At 57.1% G+C, this 20752-nt stretch overlaps 7 protein-coding genes across 7 annotated transcripts; 3 read left to right on the top strand and 4 right to left on the bottom strand.

Annotated features, from left to right (window-relative positions):
• Nucleotides 1-501: 501 nt before the first annotated feature.
• GCG54_00008117 (D-erythrulose-4-phosphate isomerase 2) lies at nucleotides 502-1056 on the bottom strand (the record flags this gene model as incomplete). Its single annotated transcript, XM_045408089.1, has 2 exons — nucleotides 502-591; nucleotides 649-1056. The coding sequence occupies 2 exons, from the start codon at nucleotides 1054-1056 to the stop codon at nucleotides 502-504; spliced, it is 498 nt and encodes a 165-aa protein (XP_045265761.1).
• A 669-nt stretch (nucleotides 1057-1725) lies between these two features.
• GCG54_00008116 (putative fructose-bisphosphate aldolase) lies at nucleotides 1726-2666 on the top strand (the record flags this gene model as incomplete). The annotated part of the gene is made up of 2 exons (XM_045408088.1): nucleotides 1726-2318; nucleotides 2396-2666. 2 exons carry the CDS (start codon nucleotides 1726-1728, stop codon nucleotides 2664-2666), a joined length of 864 nt encoding a protein of 287 aa, XP_045265760.1.
• Nucleotides 2667-2786: 120 nt separating this feature from the next.
• GCG54_00008115 (uncharacterized protein) lies at nucleotides 2787-4782 on the bottom strand (the record flags this gene model as incomplete). Its single annotated transcript, XM_045408087.1, has 3 exons — nucleotides 2787-4517; nucleotides 4566-4611; nucleotides 4697-4782. 3 exons carry the CDS (start codon nucleotides 4780-4782, stop codon nucleotides 2787-2789), a joined length of 1863 nt encoding a protein of 620 aa, XP_045265759.1.
• A 1051-nt stretch (nucleotides 4783-5833) lies between these two features.
• On the top strand, nucleotides 5834-7670 carry GCG54_00008114 (Dihydroxyacetone kinase; the record flags this gene model as incomplete). The annotated part of the gene is made up of 2 exons (XM_045408086.1): nucleotides 5834-6317; nucleotides 6370-7670. The coding sequence occupies 2 exons, from the start codon at nucleotides 5834-5836 to the stop codon at nucleotides 7668-7670; spliced, it is 1785 nt and encodes a 594-aa protein (XP_045265758.1).
• Nucleotides 7671-8003: 333 nt separating this feature from the next.
• GCG54_00008113 (Interferon-induced GTP-binding protein Mx2) lies at nucleotides 8004-10439 on the bottom strand (the record flags this gene model as incomplete). Its single annotated transcript, XM_045408085.1, has 4 exons — nucleotides 8004-8723; nucleotides 8871-9860; nucleotides 9913-10017; nucleotides 10071-10439. 4 exons carry the CDS (start codon nucleotides 10437-10439, stop codon nucleotides 8004-8006), a joined length of 2184 nt encoding a protein of 727 aa, XP_045265757.1.
• A 693-nt stretch (nucleotides 10440-11132) lies between these two features.
• Nucleotides 11133-16115, bottom strand: GCG54_00008112 (putative membrane protein C20F10.07; the record flags this gene model as incomplete). The annotated part of the gene is made up of 3 exons (XM_045408084.1): nucleotides 11133-11788; nucleotides 11842-14597; nucleotides 15658-16115. 3 exons carry the CDS (start codon nucleotides 16113-16115, stop codon nucleotides 11133-11135), a joined length of 3870 nt encoding a protein of 1289 aa, XP_045265756.1.
• A 2936-nt stretch (nucleotides 16116-19051) lies between these two features.
• GCG54_00008111 (uncharacterized protein) lies at nucleotides 19052-20651 on the top strand (the record flags this gene model as incomplete). Its single annotated transcript, XM_045408083.1, has 2 exons — nucleotides 19052-19075; nucleotides 19137-20651. The coding sequence occupies 2 exons, from the start codon at nucleotides 19052-19054 to the stop codon at nucleotides 20649-20651; spliced, it is 1539 nt and encodes a 512-aa protein (XP_045265755.1).
• Between the last annotated feature and the right edge of the window lie 101 nt (nucleotides 20652-20752).

The following is a 20752-nucleotide window of genomic DNA, read 5'->3' as shown; positions in this document are numbered from 1 at the left end:
TTAGGAAACTGGAGAAACGGTCCAATAATTTGACGAAATAGCGGCATAATCTTCATCACGAGACTTACCGACCCATTCTTGTGACGAAGGATCGAGACCGTTATTGGGCATTGTGATGAGGTTTGTTACTTCCACAGCAACCTCTATTACTTATAACCGAGGTGGAAAGCATGAAGCCCTTGATGTGAGTAAAATGGAGAAAGGTGTGAAATAATTTTGATCGTACCAAAAGGGTTCGGCATGATGACAGGCTGAATGAGCTGAAAAATGTGAAATTTCCCCCTCTGCTCGTACCCCTTTTCTATCTTACGTACTTCATTTTCATCCACTGCCTAGATTCAACATGAGAACAAGGACCTCGTCTTCACAGTTTCAGAGTACTAATCAAGATGATTCCTTGAAAATTAGGGTAACATCTAGGACCACAGGGAATTGAAAGATCGAACTTTGACAATATGTGTTTCATTACTTCATTTCTAAACTTTTGTTGCCCAAGAACTTCTAAGCAGCAGCCGACACCTTGAATCCCTCCGACGTAGTCTTCGCGTCATAATCATCGATGACCTTGACCTTGGCCGCAGAAGCCGAGTTCTTTCCTTTGTTAGAATCATATTTCATTGTATGCCAGAGAAAGGGAGGCAAACTCACAGGGTTAAACTCGTAACCAAGCCACTCGCTCACCAGCCTCCTCGCAAGCTCGATGCCAATCACGCGCTGTCCCAGGCACAGCACCTGCGCGTTGTTGCTCTTGATCGCCCTCTCGACGGAGAAGCTGTCGTGCGCCGTCACGGCGCGGACGCCGGGCACCTTATTGGCCGAGATGGCGACGCCGAGGCCGGTGCCGCAAATGAGGATGGCGCGGTCGACCTCGCCGCTGGCGACCTTCTCGGCGGCCGTGATGGCGTACGTCGAGTACGCCGTCTTGTCGGACTCGGAGCTCGGGCCGACGTCGACGACGGAGGCCACGCGCGGGTCCTTGTTCAGGTCGGCCGTGATGGTGGCCTTGTAGTTGAAGCCGGCTTCGTCGCCGCCGAGGGCAATGCGCAGACCGGGCATTTTGACAGGGGGTTTGTTTATGGGATAGAGTAGAAAGGGTGGTTGGGTTGTGTTGGCAGGCTGCTCTGTTCAGATCAGTTCGTCAGGACTAGGCTTTTTGGCCTTTTCTGACTGCCCTTCCCTAGGCTCGCGCATCTTTATGGCGACATACGCGGTATACGCCCTCTCTGAGATGTACACCTCCAGCATGCACGATGCTCGTCACGGAGCGCCATTGATGATGCCCCGGTGCAGAATGCTACCCACCTCGTCGGGACAGGGATCAGGAGTCCGCGCATCGCGGCCCGGCGGGGCTAATGCGGGTGCGGTGACCGCGTGTCGTGCCTCCCAGCTAACACCCCCGCGATTCAGCTTGGAGGATTGCAAGCCACATCCATGGCCCATGACAAAGAGGAAGACGCGACGCGGGGAGTAAGTCGTCGCGGGGTCAGATCGGATGGAGGGGTAGCTTGGAGCTCCTGATGGGAAAGGTCCGGTGGTTAAAGGCGCCCTTTATGGGAACTGCCAGTAATATCTCCATTATTAGAAAGCGGCTTTGATGCTTCTTCGATCGTGCTACGTGTGAATACAGTCTTCAACTGCCCTTGACCGTCTCGTCAATCGCCCTCCCTCCTGCCGCAACTTACACAGTGACATATCCTTGATCACCAGCTTTCAAAATTCGCAACAATGGCGTGGGACCCGACCAAAAACAAGACCTACCAGATCCTCAAGGCGGCCGAGGAGGGCCAGTACGGCGTCGTCGCGCCCATCGCCTACAACATCGAAAACATCCTCTCCTTCATCCGCGCCGCCGAGGCGAAGCGCAGCCCGCTCATCATCCAGGTCTTCCCTTGGGCCATCACTTTCTCTGACGGCCTCCTGGTGCGCGCCGCCGCGCTCGCCGCCAAGGCCGCCTCCGTCCCCGTCGCCATCCACCTCGACCACGCCCAGGACGAGGCCATGATCCGTCACGCGGCCGATAACCTGCCCTTCGACTCTATCATGGTCGACATGAGCCACTACGAGATGGAGGAGAACCTGGCCAAGACGAAGGAGCTCGTGGCGTATTGCCACGCGCGCGGTATCGCCACGGAGGCGGAGCCGGGACGTATCGAGGGCGGCGAGGACGGTATTGCTGATACCGCGGATCTGGAGGGGGCTTTAACAACGGAGGAGCAGGTGGAGGATTTCGTAGCGACGGGGATCGACTTTTTGGCGCCCGCTTTTGGCAACGTGCACGGCGAGTACGGTGCCAGAGGTCCCGTTTTGGAGTTTGACAGGTGAGACTGACTCTTCGCGCGCCGTTCCTTTTGGTTCCCGGTTTGTGGTCCAGTGGCTGACAAAAGTCGAAATGCAGGCTAGAGAAGATCCGCGCCAAGGCGGCTGGTAGAGTGCGCATCGTGCTCCACGGAACGAACGACTTCCCCGAGGACCTGATGCAGCAGTGCATCCGTGGCGGCGTGTCAAAGGTTAATGTCAACAAGCTGGTTCTGGACGACTACCTCGTCCACCTTAAGAAGAACGCGCCCACCCTCAGTCTGACGACATTGATGGAGGAGGGTGTCAAGGAGGCACAGAAGCTGACGGAGTGGCAGATGGATGTATGCAAATCTGCAGGCAAGGCATAATCAGTCTGAACTTTTGTATTTGCTTTTGCTTTTGGAAACACGAAAAAAGATAATAGAGAATCATGATACCAAATAAACATGGGTATATGTTGTTACACGGCATGATGCGTCGTCAATTCGTCAACGGGTAGCATCTGGGCTCTTCACGTCAGCATCTATCCACGCCTGTCTGAGGTCGTCCCGCCAGGTTGCCATTGGCGTCCAGCCGACCCTCTCTTCGCTCTGCTCCATCAAGGACAGAATCTTTTCTCTCTTGACCGGTTCTTGAACGCAGAGCCCCGCCCCGTAAAGGCACTGTGCCGACAGAACCTGGCAGCCTTCGTCTTTAAGCTCCATAGCTATGCCGCAAATCATGTCAACGGCCTCGGAAAGGGACCTCTGCATTTTCAGAAATCCGTTGAATCCGGATGGCATCGGGCTGTGCAGAAGGATGAGTATCCGCGCGAAGCAGTAGGCTTGCAGCGCCACGCCGAACTGGGGCGGGTGCACCCAGAGGGGAGCAAAGACGTCGCAATGGTCTGTTGATGTTGGAAGCGGTTTGAACTCGCTGCCCAGGTATGCCCTCCATCGCTCCAAGTTCGCGAGCAGCTCGTTGCCAGCACGTACTCTGCTTGCTGCCGCATCCGACAGAGGCGAGGTCTCGGCCATTCGAGAGTCTGCGCAGAAGTTCACAGCCTGCGACAGCAAGTAGATGGCCATGTGGGCCAGCTCGTGCTGGTCTAGTTCAGAGTAGTCTTTATACGGCGCCCAAAAGCTTAAACAGCGTCTTTTCTCACGAAAGGCCGCCCAAATATCTTGCCGAAGCCAGGCCCACCAGACGGCCTGTCGCAGACCACCAGAGCAGCCATTGACATCCTGAGACCGCTGGATCCAGAAGACGCCCTTGAGGTGTCTTTGCCAGTTGCCCCTGCCATCAGACTCGTCCAGCATCTCATACGCCGAGATGATAAGAGCCGTAGCGTTCAGTTCTTCCGAATTTGTGTAACTGGTGTAAGCCAGGGCCTCTTGGACGTAGCGGAGGGTCTCGTAGTAGTACCGAATCCACTCCCCGCCGGAATCGTGCGCAGGACTCGCGTCGGCCGGAGCCAACCCCGACAGCGCCCCCTCCAACTTGGAGAGATGCTTGGCAGACAGAGCCAAGATGGCATTCATGAGACCTGCATTCCGCAAGGCTAAGCGCACCGCATAAGTGGAGAAGAGCTTGTGAGGATCCAAGAAATCCAGCCAACGCGACGATCGCTCCGTGAAATGCCGGAAGAGAACAGCCTCGTGGTTGGTCAGCGTGATGGCCCGATCAGCTTGCCAAGTCTTCCGCTCCGGGTCCGAGACCTCGCGCAGCCGAGACGAGAGTTTGCCCGCATCAGGCGGGCCATGCACAGCCGCGGCGCGTCGCTGGTCCTCGTCCTCCGGCGCGGGACTGGGAGCCAGCGAGAAGCCGCTGTCTGCTTGGGCGGCGTCCGTAGCGAGCAGACCGAGCCATCGGGTCGAGGCCAGGTCGGTAGTCCACAGCTCGGATGCGACCGTCTCGGGGGAGTAGCTGTACACGTTGACATCTCCGAGGGTGAGACCCGCCGAGGTGGGCGGCTGGGTTACGTACGGCGGCTGAGTCGGGTTGAAGTCGGATACCGGCTGGGTGACCGGAGGGGCGGCGGCGGCGGCGGTGACGGTGACCTGCGTAACGAGTGACGCGGGTGTGGTCACCGACTCGGGCACCGCCGCTGAGTCGTTGCGGGTAGCCTCATCTACGCGAGACTGAGTTTGAGTCTCCACGACGCGGCGGTAACGCGTCCGCGGGGGCTCAGCGACGGAGACGGATGGGCTCGCCTGTCTGCCGGCGGCATCCTGAGAGAGCTGGGGGAAAACACAGTTCCGGGAGGAGATGCTGCATGGGCCGCATACCGGCTGTTTTTCGTCGCATTTTTTGTGCCGCTCGCGGCAGGTCAAGCTGAGGTTCCGATATCAACATGTTGGTCCCGGGCCGAGGAGGGTCGGGCAGGTGAAAAGGGTGGGACTTGATGAGTTGAACTTACCAGCCCGTCTTGGTGCGCAAGCCGCGACCGCGGGGCTTTCTGATGCGCTTCTTTGGAGGAGCGGCTGCATCCCGTCTTCCGTCCATGAGGTCATGGCAGGCCAGCAGGCAGGCCGAAAGACACGCTCAGGTTTGTGGTGTCCCGGTAATGCAGACAACCTAGGCGCCGTGGAGAGCAGCAGAATGCAGGCGTGCAGAAACCCTCGCTAGTGTAAGGTGGTTAGCTGCAGGTGGCCGGCATAAAGACTGCGAGACGCGGCTCTCAGCGGGTGATGAGCTTGAGATTGACGAAACAAGACTTGGGGATCTACGGTTTCAGTCTCCGCGGCCAACGTTGTCAGGTCGCGGGTAAGGTACACGACGCTGGGTGACTTTCTGAATTCTCGACGTGGAGTCTCCGGGTTCTGGGGCGGAGGAGCGGGGCCCCTCAACTCGTGACCTGGAGAGAACAAGACACTGGAGGTGGTGGTGGATGGCGGTTATTTCCGTGGGAGGGCGGCGGATCTTGACCGACTGTCTCTGTTCGTCCCCAAGTTTTCGAGATGGGCATGTCGGCACTTGTCCGGTTGCTGTCGTGGTCTCAATTCGGTTGTGGGGTCTGTCAAGGGGGTTGAAAGGCTCTGATCGGGAATGCGCGCGGGGAAAACGAACCATCCCCAGAAAAGGCAGAAAACTTGGAAGTCTCGCGTGGTGCGGGGACAAGGGCCTTCCTCTTTTCTTCTTTTTGGGTGACCGCGGCTTGGGGGCCCTTCTCTCTAAAACTATTCCTTCTTTCCTCCCACATGAACAGACCGCGTCTCGCGACCACATCCTGACACGGCTGTCATTACCCGCGGACTAAGCCATCCAAGTCGCAAACGCGATGTTCCAGAGACGAACGGTCATGGGAATTCGCAGAGAAATGGCATGGCTCGAGGCGCGTTGAAGCCTTCGATGGATTGCTTCCTGATGGATCGTGGGATGGCAATGCGAGACCTCGCAACGATGACACGCACTTCGATATCCGCGCACAGCACCACTCGCATGCGCGCGCTCCTTATATCCAGGAGTTGCAGCCGTCTCCGGCGAAAGGCGTAGAGCTGATTGCTTTTTTGGTCAATTCCTCTCTTCTTCGCAAAAGATACCCCCTGTCGAAAAGATGGCGACCAAGCACTACTTCCCCGATACGGCGGCGAACACGCTCGTCCCGAGAGCGCTCCGTGCTCTCGTCTCGGCGAACCCTCACCTCGTGCTAAGCGAGGCCGAGCGCGTCGTCGCGAACGCCCAGAACGACCCTTCGACGGTGAGCATCATCGGCGGAGGCGGCTCCGGTCACGAGCCAGCGTGGAGTGGGTTCGTCGGCGAGGGTCTTCTGTCGGCCGTCGCCTGCGGTGACATCTTTGCGTCGCCGAGCACGAAGCAGGTCCTCGAGGCCATGAGACTGGCGCCGTCGACCGCCGGCACGATTCTCCTCATCACAAACTACACCGGCGACCGTCTGCACTTTGGTCTTGCTGCCGAGAGGGCAAAGGCTGCTGGTCTATCCGACAATGTCGTTGTTCTCCCCGCCACAGATGATGTCTCGATCGGCAGGAGTAGGAGCAGCAGGGTCGGCAGGAGAGGAATGCCGGGTCACATTTTCAGTAGGTCCCGAAGTCTATGTCAGAAAGACGGCATACTGACCAAGTTACATAGCCATGAAGATCCTATCTGCAGCAGCAGCCGAAAAATACTCCTTCGAGCGCTGCGTAGACATCGGCAGAGCAGTAAACGACCAGACCGTCTCAATAGGCTCCGCCCTGGACCACTGCCACGTCCCCGGCAGACAGTTCCAGTCCCTCGCCGCCGACGCCTGCGCCCTCGGCGCCGGCATCCACAACGAGCCCGCCCAGCAGCTGCTGACCCCCTTCCCGTCCGTGAAGGACCTCGTGGACAAGATGCTGAAGCTCGTCTGCGACCCAACAGACCCCGAGCGCGCGTTCGTAAAGTTCGAGACCGGCGACGAGGTCACGCTGCTCATCAACAACTATGGCGGCCTCTCGGTCCTCGAGCTCGGCGCGCTGACGGACGAGGTCCAGACGCAGCTGGCATCAACATGGAACATCACACCCTGCCGCACGCTCACCGGCGCGTTCGAGACGTCGCTCAACGCCCCCGGATTCTCCATCTCGCTGGTCAACATCTCGGCTGCGGCTAGACAGTCGAGCACGAGCGCGGCAGAGTTGCTGGGCCTCCTCGATCGCAAGACCACAGCCGTCTCGTGGCCGAACATCATCATCCCCTCCGCCGACGCCAAGCAGACCAACGTCATGGTAAATCAGACCGACGCGAACGCCTCCTCAACCAAGTCCGACGTTCAGATCAACGTCGACCCCGCCCTGCTCGAGAAGTCTATCAGGTCAGGCTGTGAGAGCGCCATCGCCGCCGAGCCGAAGCTGACAGAGTGGGACATGGTTATGGGCGACGGCGACTGCGGTGAGGCCGTCAAGGGCGTCTGCGAGTCGCTCCTCCGCAACCTTGACAACGGCGTCGCCAAGAGCGGCTCCCTGCTCTCCTTCCTCGAGTCCACCATCGGCGCCGTCGACGACATGGGCGGCACCCTGGGCGCCATCCTCGGCATCCTCCTGTCCGCGTACTCTTCATCTCTCAGAACAAACGCCGCAGCCGCCGGTGCCGCCCCATCAGCCGCGCTATACTCCAAGTCTCTGGCCACGGCCGTCGAGTCGCTCAAGTCCCACACTCCGGCGAGGGAAGGCGATCGCACCGTCATGGACGTCCTGATCCCGTTCACCGACAGCTTTGCTGCGACGACTGACTTCGCCACTGCCGTCAAGGTCGCTGCTGAGAAGGCGGAGGCCACGAGGTATCTGAAGGCGAGGTTTGGACGCGCGACGTATGTTGGCGACGCGGCTGGCCAGGAGTTGCCCGATCCCGGTGCGTGGGCTTTGTATGAGATGCTACACGGAATGGCCAAGGGTCTGGATATTTCGATTTAGAAAATATAGAAATGACAAAATAAGAACTAATTTCCAATACACTGTTCCAGAAAAGATCGGTTCCCTGAAGCAACACTCCTTCCGTGTTAAAAACAACACATTACGTTTCGCAGCTACTGAATGTCTCTGTCAAGCTAGCCATCATTTTTCACGTACACTACTTACTACGGGTGTCTTCTTCCAGCTTGGTATCCCTTCACTTCCAGCCATACTCAAAGTTCGTCATCAGCAAATCCAGGTGTCCCTCGTCATCCTACCGCCCATCTTTGTACATTCTGGCCAAAGTGACACATCCTTTCCAGACATTGCGAAAGCATGCTTGCCGGCAATTGCTCACGAGGAACCATTCCTCAACTCCTCCGCCGCAGTTCTCAAGACCTCAATGTTTTGGGTGAGATTCTGGCGCGCTTCTCTGGTGCTGGAATCTTCTCCCGCAATCAGCCGCAGCTGGCTGTCTTCGAGGCCCATGATAAGATCAGGGCAAAAAGTCTGAAGAGGGCCATCTTTAGCGTCGAGAAGAAAGTGGAATACAACCTGCTGGCAGATGACATCCATAAAGCGCTTGCGCGCAACCTTGTAGTAGCTGAACAGGATATCGTGAATGTCGACCCGGACCTGTTCGGCGTTCGAGCGATCTTGGGTCAGTTTGGAAAGCATCTCTTCCGTAACCCACCACCCCGACTCCTGGGTATCGTCTAGGCTGGACTCTTTGCTGCCGATGACCTTCTGGAGTGTTTGCTTGAGCCTCGAAGCCTGGGCTGCTTGGAGGTTGCTGTTGAAGTAGTGGTTCAACGTGTAGGGCTGGCCGTTCAACTCGACGTCAATGAGAAACTCGACATGGTTGATTGCACGTTGGTAAGCCGCTCTAAGCTTCTCTTTGAGAAGTCTGTTGAATATGTTGGCACGAAAGGTGACATCAGGAAACTTCAGAGCAAGCAGCCGGGTGATGAACATGTGAACAAGCACAATCGCTCGGCTAGTATGTTGAAGAACCAGAGGCGCCCAGCTTCTGGCTTGCTCTCTGAAGACCTCGCCGAGGACAGAACCACCAAACTGTTCTTTGCGTCAGCCACAAAGTCACATAAGAAAAGGGAATCTATAGATAATTCACGACGTCATTCACGACGTCATACGGCGGTAGTTGGGGGGACGTTTGTAATAGAAAAACAGGTAAGAACCACAAGAGAAGATCAACCTTACCGTTCCAAGCTCGGGTCCACGGGTTCTTCTGAAGGCGATCTCAATTTGTACCAGTAAAGAATCCTTGCGAGGTTCAGGGCATCCGTAATTGAGCTCTCTCAAGATTCCATGCAAATCCTGCATGATGCCTTCCATCTCGCTTCCTTGGCAGGACTCGAGTATTTGCAAGACAGGAGGGGTTCCGGAAATTCGCTGTCGCTGGGTTCCCTCAAAAAGTCTGGTATGGCCGCGTTTCTCAAAGGTGTCGTTGAAGGTCTCCTGAAGAGCGACGACGTTAGTAATCAGTCGGAGCTGTTGGTTGTTGTCGAATATCTCCATCCCGCTGTAGTGGCCATCCCGGGCTCGGCGGACAACATCCTGGAAGTCTGAGCTCAGCTGTCCCAAGTATCGCCGCTGACTCTCAGGCCTTTCTCTTGGCGGGCCCATCGCCTCTAATGCCTTGCTTGTCGTCCAGAGCTGCCGCTCGACTTCAATCGCAACATTCTTAAATTCCTTCTTTGAGACATCCCGCAGGAGATGGCGGAGGCGAAGACTCAAGCATTCGACGCCGACTCTCTTGGTGCATCGAAGTCTCGACCAAGGTGCTACGGAGAAAAACGCCTTTTCAGAGGAGTTCCTTTCACTTAAAGTTGACTTGTCATCGTCTGAACCGCGATTCTTCACGACGCAGTACCCGAGGCGCAGTGGAAATCTCTTCCCTTCGATGAGCTCGCAGACAATTTGCTGCATTGCCCGCTCGGTTGCAAGATCAGGCTTTGTGAGAACACCCATCGTCCGGATGCCCTCAGAGTCGAATGCTTGTGCCATGGTGAGGATTTCTTGGGTGGCGATGTCGACGTTGCAGGGAACTACAGCGAGTATGATGGTTCTCGGGCTTTTCATGTAGCTCTGGACCAAGTTCTTGACCAAGACAATGTCCTCGTCTGTGGTCCATCCAGAGGTCGCCGTCCTGAAGATGCCAGGCACATCGATCACGGTCAGATGGTTTTGCTGTATGAAGGCTCAGACTTGCTCTCAAGCTTCTGGAGATAAGAACACTTACAGTAGGCCCACTGATCTCGATTTTCAGCGTGTCTTCTGCGAAGGTCGCGGTCCCATCGCCAAAGCCGGAAACGGCCTTCTCTCGAATTCCCATAACCTTGTTTGCCTGTGTTCAAAAGTGTCAGAAAATCCCACAACTGATGCTGTCGTGACATGTACCTCACTGAAGGCATTGGCCAGGTTCACTTTGCTCTTGCCGGCCGAGCACCGGAAACCCAAGAGCTTCTCCTTTCGGGCGTTGCTGGAGTCCGCCGCAGGAATGATGCTGATGACCACATTGTCGAAGTCATCGCGGCGGCAGGTTATCTGGGTCGCGTATCTTGTGCAGAGCTCAGGCGCGCGAGGGAAGGCGAAGCCCGTGACGCTCTCGAGAACGGAGCTCTTGCCAGACGACTGATCACCGACGACCACAAGCTGCGGCAGCGCTACATGGTCTGCCACGCCAATCTCGCGAAGTCGGTCGATGGTACGCGCGTACCCGTCATCCCCGAGGGAAGCCATGGGTGCAGGCTGGTTGCTGCCTGTCATAGTGGCAGCTTCCTGTTCCTTGGGGACTGAGACGTAAATGACAGACTGAATGTGGACGCGTGGAAGTGCCTAATCGAAGTTGAGACTGGGTTCTTAAATGTTGAACGAACGATAGATACTGGAACAGGAAGTAGTTGATGAAATTGAAATGAGGGTAAAGGGGAGAGTTGGGAGGACGAGTCCAGGGGAGAAGGGAGGGTATTGTGTCTAGAAAATCTGCCTTGCCTGGCACTGGGTTATCCCGCATGGTAGTTAGGTGTAAACCGCAGAATCTGCAGGCAGGTGGCGCCTTAAATGAGAAGAGGAAGGCAAGGCTAAGGAGCTTGACCCTGTATTAACCGTTGCTGCTTCCTCTCTAATGAGTCTTGATAACTCGTGGCAGGAGCAGGCGGGCCGCGGAAGGCACTTTAACCTAAGGTACATGAGGAAGGAACCAAAAAAAGTAGGACTGACGTGACTGCTGTCTGGCTGTAAGTTCACTCGAGCGCAGGCCAGCCAGTGTCAAATAAAGATAATGCAGATGGTAAGTTATGTGACAAATTGAATTCGCAGCAGATGCTATCCCAGTCAAGCCCTGTTTGCTCGTTGGCGGCGCTAATGAATATGCTACAATAATAACAAAAAAGAATAACACGGTGTGTAGTGTCGGTACTTGACTTGCTGCACTTTTGCCTCCCGTTCCTGGGTATTTCCTCAGCCGACTGTGGTCTTCTTCTTGTCCATCACCCCCTTCAACACCTTTAACTTCTCCTCCGTGACTTTGATCGCTTCCTCAATCTCCCTCTCATCCATGCGATCTTCTCTCACCCTCTCCTCAACCGTGATGGGCTCCATCGCTCTCTTGCGTGTCGAGATGTTGGGGTCATGTAACCTCTCCAATCCGACACGCTCCTCAAGCCACTCCCACAGCTCACTCTCCTCACGCCTCCACATCTCATCGTACGCAGCGACGCGGTCGGGATAGCCGTACATGCGCATATCGCTCGACGGTTGCCTTCCTGGCAGCCCAAAGCCGAACCAAGTAGCCACCAAAAGTCCAACCAGGAGGCCGTACATCATGTTGCCTGTTATAAGCGGCTTGACGATATCGAGGATCGGCTCCAGGATGCCACGTACGGGCTCCAACGGTCCCCAATCCTTTTTGGGAATATTCTTCGGACGGACTTGCTCGTCTTCGACGTCTGTCGATGAGCCTGTAGCCTTGCCCTTCTTGCCCCTCTTCTTGCCCTTGGTAGCACCGCCTCCTGCTCCTCCAGCACGAGCCTTCGACGACACGGCCGACTTCAGACTGGCAAAGAGATCCTTGCAGTAAGCGGTCTGACCTTCGTTTGCACCCTTCTCAATTGGGCCTGGAATTTGTTAGCTGAGCACTCGTAGAATCAGACCTTCTCTTGACACCTACCCTTCAACCAGCTCTTGCCCGTCCATTCGATGGTGCAGTTGGTCTGGACTCGGGTGGAGTTGTTCTCAGCCCAAGACAGGCAATACTTCGTCTTGACACTGAAAATGTTGCCGCTGGGGACGTCGGGTGTTTGAGTGACAACGTTCAGGTTGATGGACTTTTCAAAATCCAGGCTCTCCAAGGTCTCAGTGACAAGACACTTGGTTTGCCTCGGACCAATAGCTCCGTTCAAAGGCTTGATGTAACTGAAGAAGCGTGACTTGTTCTCCAGCGTCAAACCCTTCTTATCCTCCATCGTCAACTCAGTGCACTTGGCCTCAACGGTGAGCCACTTGGACATCCAAGTGACCGATGCTGGACCGAAGAGCAGGTTGTACACCTTGCCGATGGGCGCGGGAATGACATCGTCACCAACAACCTTCTCATAATGCGTGCCTGAGTCTCCACAGTCCGTCGGTGCATGAGTGGCTGGGCCAGGGAAGTCATCGTTGGTGCTGGGTACACCCACAGCGTCCTTAACGACATCGGAAAGCGCGCCATTAGCACCGCCTGCACCAGACACCTTCCGTGAGACGGTCTTCTCTGTCTCGGGTTCGGGATTCATGTCTGTTGGCTGTGTTACTTCCTGGAGGTCTTCGTTATCGTCGTCTTCATCGTAGACGTCGTCGTCGTCGCCTGACTCGCTGTCTTCCTCGCTTGCGTCGGACAGACTCGCGTCTTCTACTTCCGGGGCCACTACATCCGCGTCAACCTTCTCCGTTTTATCACCGCCAGTACCCTCCAGCTGCACTCCGTTCAGAGAGCTCTTCAGGGTCGGGTGACCAAGTTTCCAGATGTTGACAATTAGGTCATAGGTGGAGTCTCTACTTGTGAAACTAGCAAAGATGTGTTTCGCATGCAAGGTCGATATCATGAGTCCGTTCTTGAAAACTAGGGCCGTGCTCCGCTTCTCGACGCTTACGATCTCGTCAAAGCTCATGACGAGAGTGGTCGACCAACCGAGGATGTTGCTGCTGAAGCACAGGTGACCTTCGGATACGTATAGGCGGCCGTGCGCGAGAATCTCGCGCTGCAAGGCACAGCTGTAATCTTCTATGAGGTAATCGTCATCGGGCACACTTTTGAACAGTGCGTGGAAATCGCGGTTGCGCTTCTTGCTTGCGACAGCGAATCCGGTGAGTTTCGGGACGCTTGCGTTGGCTTGAGGATGAGCGAGAGACGCGTTAGCCGCAGCAATGGCAGCGCCAATTGTAGTTGCCGTACCTCCAGACACGGCGGAACTTCCCCGTTTACGATGGCGTCCAATGGCGCTTCGAATGCTTCCACTCCGTTGGATTCCCGAATTCCTATCTTCATTGATGCTGCTCGATGGCGGCGTGCGGTCGCCGCCGCTTCCCGGATCGTGCAAGGATTGGGGTCTCGTAGAGGGCTGTCGGCCGTCGTCCGGTCCAAGGTCTCGGGTCGCAGCTACGTAAGCCGCATCGGTGGGCGCTGATTCGGACCTAGAACGCGAATCGGTGGTGTCGGGGAACTTCGACGTGACGGGCGTACCGGCGACGCTTCCTGTATCTGTTATTCCTAGTTGGCTGAGGCTCAGCTCGCCAGACCCCATGGTCTTGACGGCGGGTTCCTTCTCCATGGCGGATCCTGTGAGGGACGGCAGGGGAGGTTCGACCTCGGGATGGTCTTCGATCTTGATATCGGGCGGTCTTTGGGTCGTCTTGTTCTTAGGAGGAGTTGGCCCGATGCCTGTGTTCTGTACTGCGCTGCTAAGTTGGGTCGCAGCGTTCTGCGCGGCTGAGAATACCGAGGAAAAAAAGCCGCCTCCTGGAGCGGGGGTCCCTGGATTGCTGGCCGAGTTTACGTCGGGGATGGGTGTCAAAGGAGCGTTTGTGATGTTGGAGAGCTTGCTAGGCCCAATACTACCAGAGTTTGATCTGCCCCTGCGGTGAGCAATCATGTTACCCTGGGCGGAGCCACCATTCGTGTTGCCTGAGGCGGTCGCAGCTGCATCAACGGCGGGCTGCGGACCGGGCCCCGGTGAGGAGTGTGCGGAGGGAGCGCTGCGGTCGGTCGGGGTCGGCGGCGTGTTGACGATGACGGGAGTGCCTTTCTCGGGCTGGGGCGGGGTCGAGGGGACGTTGGTGTCGATCTTGACAGAGTTGTTTGTGGAGGCTCTGGAGCGGCGTCGCTCAGGAGAGTGAGATGTCGTCGTTACACGGGAGGATGCATTCGTCTTGTTTGCGGGAGTTGGTTGTGGCGCTTGTACTATCGGCAAAGGTGGGACGGGTGGCGCGTCGGTGAAGTCAAAGGACCTTGTGGTGGTGGTGAGGTCAGATGTTGAAGCTGCAGCTCGGCCTCGGTAGGCTACTCCGCGTCCAATGTCTCGGTCGGTGTCAGTGTCGTCACCGCCCGCACTCCTCTCGGGACTAGTGGTGGCACTCGGAGTCTTTTTTGACTTGAAAACTCCCCTGAGGCGGCCGACGGGTGAAGGTGACCGTGTTGTGTTTTTCTTGGGGGGCACAAGACTGGTAAAGCTGCGTTTGGAGCGCAGGGACGAATCTGTGGATTCGGCCGATTGCGTCCGCTTGGCTGAGTTGTTGGATGTGGATCGCGCCGAGGCGATCTCTGACAGTTGTTCGTCCAGTATCTGCGCTTGGGGTTCAGGCAAGTGAGTTGCCTGAACGATCGGGGAAGAAGTTGTCAAGTAGCCTATTTGCGAAGGATGCGTCGAGATAGCATTTGGGCGGGAGGATCTAGCGAAGGGGGGGGAAGAGAAGGTTAAGTTAGTTGGGTACAATCATGGACGAGGAGCCTCGATCGAGGTGAGATGCGAGGTAAAGTAATAGATGGAGGCAGCAGTAAGATGCGAAACGGAGGAGGCAGGAGAAACATGGACGGCCCTGTGTCCGCCCCTCGCTTGAAAAGGAAATGGAACACTCGTCAGGAACACAGCGATTTGCTGAGACTGGACTGGCCTGGCCTGGCACACACACACACCTCACTTGCTGGTGCTGGTGCACTCGGTGCTGTGTGCTGATGGGACCCCCAGGCAGCGTCATACGGCGATTGCCGCAGAGAGTGGATGAGGAGCTGAGACCAAGCTCCAGCCATGCTCCAGTCCAGCAATGGAAAAGGGCGCGGCGGCGGCGGCCAGCCCCAACCCCGGGCCAGTCAGACTGTCAAGGCCGGGATGCGCCCCCCAACCTGCCGACTGATCGCTCCCTGAATGCTCTCCCCTCATCACTCTCCCACTCTCCTCCCCTGCCATTCCCCTAAAAGCTTAGGGGGGATGCGGACTAGTAGGGGGAGGAGTGAAAGCGAGGGAACGCGAGGAGAGGAGGCCAGGCCGCGCCGCGCCGTCAGTAGGTTCGTCCAGCAGAGCGGAACAGCGTAGCAATCCGCCTCGTCACTCGATGGAGCCTCCCACGACGACTTTTTTAGAATGCGCCACGCGAGAGACGTGGCCTTGCCAGGCAGATGAAATGCGGCATCAGTGCGTCCGGATGCAGATGCAAAAGGGTCCGGTGCAGAACAGCACATGAAGCTGCCGCAGCGCACGGAGTTGCATCAGACAGACAGGGAAGGGGGGGATTGGATATTAGGATTGGAGATTGGAGATTGGAGATGGGCATTGGGGGACTGAGAGAGGGAGAACGAGGACAAGAACGACAAGGAGGAGGGGAATAAGCAATTGGATGCGCAGACAAGCAACGGCTGCCAAGAGTGAGACCCGAGATCTGGAGACTTGACACTCGTGAAGAAACTGGAAAAGAAGCAAGCAAGCAACGGGACAGAAACAGACACACTACTCACTTCTCCTCGGGTGTCTCGAGGGACACCATGCTGGCGTTGTCGCGGGCGTAGTTGGTGCTGGCACCGCTGGGACTGGGTTCGTAGTCGCGATCGTAGCTGTGCCTGTAGTCGCGGTCTGGGTCGGGAATGCCTGTCGAGCCGTCTCTTGCGAGGCTGTCCGTGTCATGCCCGTGGTCGTGGACGTAGGAGCCGCTGTCGCGTCTATGGGACGACTGGCTGACGTCGTCGTCGTCGTCGTAATAGTCGTCTTTTAGTGGTGGTGCCGCCGAGAGTGCTGAGAGCGAACTTGTGTCTGCTGGGGCCGTGACATCTTCTCCCTTAACTCCCAGCAGCAGTTGCGCCGTTGCTGCTGCTGCGTCTTCCTCTCGCGCTTCCTGCTTCCTGCGCCGGCGCTTGGCTGCGATGGATTTTGGCAGCAATTTCGACAGCGCCCCTCCACTCTCCCCAGTGCTATCCATCGTGGTTGGCTGGCTGGTCCGGCAGGCTGGATATCTGGGTCCTGATCCTCACGCCTCCTCCTCAGCTGCGGGCTCGTAAATACCGTAATGTCGTACTCTTTACGAGGGTACGCGGGTTCGGTCCAGAGACTCCAGCACAGGCAGGCAGGTCCCGAAGTTGGCAGTTGACAGGCTGTCAGGAGCAATACGCGCACCGGGCCCGACAAGTGGGCTCGAAGATCATGCTCTGAGGCGACAGGGAAATAAAGGTATTCCAACGAAATTAAGGTCGATATGGTAGGGGTTCGGGGTTGTCTGTTTGGTGTTTGATGTGTTTGATTCGAGGTTGTCGTTTCGATGTGATGTTGCAGTGCAAGGAAGGCGGCGATTAGTGCAAGGAACGGGTGAGGCAGAGCAGAGCTATTCAGGTTTCCGGCCGAGAAGGTTCCTGATCCATGGATCGAAATCTGGATCTCGAGTTCCTAAAAAGAAGCAACGGGCGGCTTCATCTATGAATGACCTTGGAAGAGACCCGGGTAGGTTCGTGCAAATGCAAGGCAGTGGCCCAGACGACTGGTCCCACCTTGTTTGCTCGCTTGCGACCTGCCCAGTCTAGACGTGGACGCTGCAGCAGACCACCTCGAGGTATTACGGAGTACGGTACGGCTACAATGGAAGCTTGGCCAACCCAAGCCGGAGCGCTCTCTCCTCGCGCGAGCGTCATCGTCACTGAAGGCGAAGGCAAATGCCTCGTACGGGCGGGCTGGGCCGGGGTAAACGGCCCCTACCTTACGGGAGAATCGTCTTGGCCCAAAGTGGGAGGAGCAGCATCAGTAGTCACTAGGTAGTCACAGTCTGGAGGCAGGTACAAGTTCCTGTTAGTGGGTCACAATTCCGAAGTCGAATAATGTCTACCTGTATTCCACAGAGACGGACATCTGCGTGTTATTGTGCCACAATGCCGTTGTACCCGATGGAATTATGTCGATTGTTATTCGCCGTCCGATTTGGTGTTTTGGTGCATCTGGGTGCACTCCAACCTGCGGTGGTCCATTATTACGAGCTGCCTGGATTCTGGAAGAATCGGGAATCTGGGGCCGTCGACCGCCACTTCAATGTTGCGATGGGTCCTCCAGGTGGTAATATTCCTTCCTCCACCCAGCCAGACCGAGTTGTCGCTGCTATTTTTGTTCTTAATAGCTTCTTTTCGCTTACTTGGGTCATTCAGAATGCGAGCGCGGCTGCGCAGATTCCACCATCTCGGTAGCATACCCCCCTCGCACTCGCTTGGCTGGATCCTCTACCGCAGTAGAGTTGGATCTCTCGAAGAGCGCCGCTTTCTCGCCCCCTTAACAAGATCATGTACCGCCTTCGTCTTGGCCTGGGTCGCATCTCACCTCATTCGCGAACTCCATTCTATCCGAGTGCGCTCGCATCCCACCTGCATGGTCTGCCGACTTACCCTAATTAGTGGACAGTCCGGAATGTTAGGTAGGGTATTCGTACAAGTAGGTGGCAGCACGCTGTCACACTGATATCTCGCGGAGCATCATCCTCGTCGTCCTAGGTTCCCATCAATAATTCATCGACGGCCATCCGCGGCTCACGGCAGCCTCGGAGCGATGCACCCAACGCTCATCCCACCTCGCCACGTTATCCCTCGTCCCTCCTGGCGATAATGGTCGATGAATGCATGTCTGGCAGATGGAAAATCCCAAGAGGGTTTCGATGGCTGGCCCGATCGGGGCCTGCTGTGGCCGCTGGGCTTCCTGTTTGGATCACCTGCTGGCTAAGGAACCCGTAACTACGTCAGGGGCTCTGCAGGTTGCGAATAGTGTCTTGGGGAGGCCACTGCGACTCTTGTGATAGGCCAGGTCCTCCTGTGACAAGACAGACAGGACACCGCGCCCCCGGGCATTGGACAATGTTAGAATCCTTCCATCCTCCGTCGCCCGGCGAGGCGCATGGCATGTACCTGTCTCTGCCATGTCTCTGGCTAAACTCAGAGGCACGCGACTGCCGTCACTTCAGAGGCTCTTACGCTGGGCTGATTCAAAGTCAGCCACAATGGTTTTCCCCGATGCTCAGCCCCCTGCGACAAGTGGTGGCACAGGCATATCTCAGGGTTAGACTTTGAATGCTTTGCTGGCCAAGAAGCAAGCAGAACAGTCGACAGATGTCAATCGAGGACATGTTGAACCGATGCAGTGGTACGCATAACGACGTCTTCGCTGTCAATCCACGATCCCCGGAGGCACCGGCCTCGCGGTGGAAAATTGACGGCCTCTCTTAGCTTCAACATGGCTTTTCGGCTAAAACTCATAATCTGATTCAAAACTGCATCATGAAAATGTCACCACCAGAATTGACTCTGGACTTGCTGGTGACGTGGGGAGGGTGAACCTTGCTGCTCGTCATAGGTTGGCAGCGACCTGCCTTGCTTACGTACTGTACCTGTTGCGCTCAGGTACTTTCCATTGACCGGCCGCTCCAGGCCCCCTCTCCCATTGTGGCCACACGGCAATGACTTGCCGCTCCTGCACGCAGCACTCGCAGCACTGAGCAGGGCCACTTCCACCAGCCCATTCAGTGCACCTGTTGGGGTTGCCACCACGAGAAAAGAACAAGCGGGGAGGCAAGAGGTGGAAGCTTCTTAGCGAAACTCTGGGGAAATCCTCCGTGACCGCAACCGCCAACCACCCACACCACCCAACATCCCAGCCCGCCGTTGAACACCCACCGAGCAGTACATTGTAGTGCTGTCCCGCCATCGGCACCTCCACCGAACGACCTCCCTGCCACCGTTTTAGATGCTCCGTGGCGGGCGCGTGACCTCCGGATCTTAGAGTCCCGTGTATGCGACGCTACCAGAAAAGTATTCACACAAGCCCGATCGAAACGTTTGCCCGTCATCCCAAAATCCGCAATCGGCAGTCCACGTCGTCGCGGCTCCAACCATGGACGAGTCGCCGCTGGTCAAGGTAGCCTCCTTCCCCTCGCATCATAATGTCTCTCCATGAACTGTCCTAACATGATATCTAGGCGCATGACCATGCCAAAGCCGCCTCCAACGCGACGCACCAGTCCGAGACTACGGTCGCAATCAACGAACATGCCCTCGCCGCGGGAGAATTCGCAAACGCCGCTCGTTCCACCGCCAGCCTCGAAGCGCTGCGTACCCTGAGGTTGCTGGAACAACACCACAAACATCTCTCTGAGCTCCTCAAGATCCCCCTCGACCGCCGCACAAGCCAGGCCTCCAATGTCGACACCATCGACGAGAAGGCAGAGTCGCAGGCCTCCGAGACGACCAGCATCTCCGCCTCGGACGATGCGCCAACCAAGTCAGAGACCGCCGGCAGCCCGGCTGCGACGGCCAAGCACCCTCCGTCCCTGACGCAGCCGCGCCGCTATCCCAGCCGCGAGATGACCTCGTCCATCGCAAGCAACCTTGCTTCCGCGCGCGGTATCAGGGGCGGCAGGAACCGCAGCCAGCCTATTCCACCCAGCGTCACGAACGACCAGGCCCCGGGCAACATGGAGGGACAGGCGAGACGCGAGGGTTCAAGGGCCAAGATGCAGAACGTCTTGGACCAGTCAGGAAAGCCGGCGTGGATTCCGCCCACGCACGCTGAACCGCAGCGCCAGGAGCCCAAGAAGACGGAGGAAGTCGCTTCTCCAGCCAGCGACGACGGATACTCCCGCTTCTACAACACCTTTGGCAGCATCATCAACCGTCTCTCGGCCCCCTTGGCCTTTGCCGGCCTGCCCTTGATCTCCGAAGAGTCTCCCGCCCCTGAACCAGTCGAAGTCCCCGAGCCAGCGCCCGTCAAGCGCAACAGGCTCAAATCGCCAGCGACCACCGCCGAACCCGATCTCTCAAAGATCTACTCCCGTAACACTCTTCGCGCCCTCTCCGCAAACAACCCCAACGACTCCTTCTACGTTGTCCCTACGAGCGGCCACACGGTCTCCTACGCCAACATTCTCAACTTTGCCGACAAGGAAAAGCGTCGTATGGAAGCCTCCCTCCACGGCGGCGGCAGCCTTATAGAAGACGACGAGGACGACTTCGTCGACGCGCGCGAGACGCCTTCCGCCCCGGTCTCCCCCGGTGCGAAGCGCCGAGGCGGCAGGACCCGCTCCGAACGCGATCGGCTCGAGGAACATCGTCTCGAAAACGAGTGGCTCAAAGACACGCTCGACAAGCTCAGCAAGCGCCTCCATGCCTTCGAAGCCAGCGCCCAGAGCTCCAGTATGGCTCTGGCGGAGAGCATGCGCCTCCGCCCGCCAGCATCGCCATCGGGACTCGGCGGGGCAGGCAGCGGCGCAGGTGACGCGGTGTTGCGAGCACGCAACAAGGATCTCGAAGAGCAGCTCGCGCTCGCGATAGAACGCATGGAAGCCCTGGAAAAGGAGAACAAGACGATGGCGCGCACGCTGGAGAAGTACCGCGACAAATGGGACAAGCTCAAGGCGGGCGCGAAGGCGAGGCGGCAGGCACAGGGGTCGGCTGAAGTCGCCGCTCAAGAGGCGGAGGAAACGGGCGGTAGCTAAAGGCGCGGCATCTTTCATGGACTTAATGGTTTTGAATGGTAGCGAAAAATAGGATCGACAGCGTTGTACATAGCGTTTATGCTGGGGTATCTACCTCGACA

This window comes from Colletotrichum gloeosporioides (genome assembly GCF_011800055.1).
Source record: "Colletotrichum gloeosporioides strain Lc1 chromosome Unknown consensus_35, whole genome shotgun sequence".
NCBI classification, from domain to species: Eukaryota; Fungi; Ascomycota; class Sordariomycetes; order Glomerellales; family Glomerellaceae; genus Colletotrichum; species Colletotrichum gloeosporioides.
Note: the sequence above shows the minus strand (reverse complement) of the source record. Positions and strands in the feature narration are given on the sequence as shown.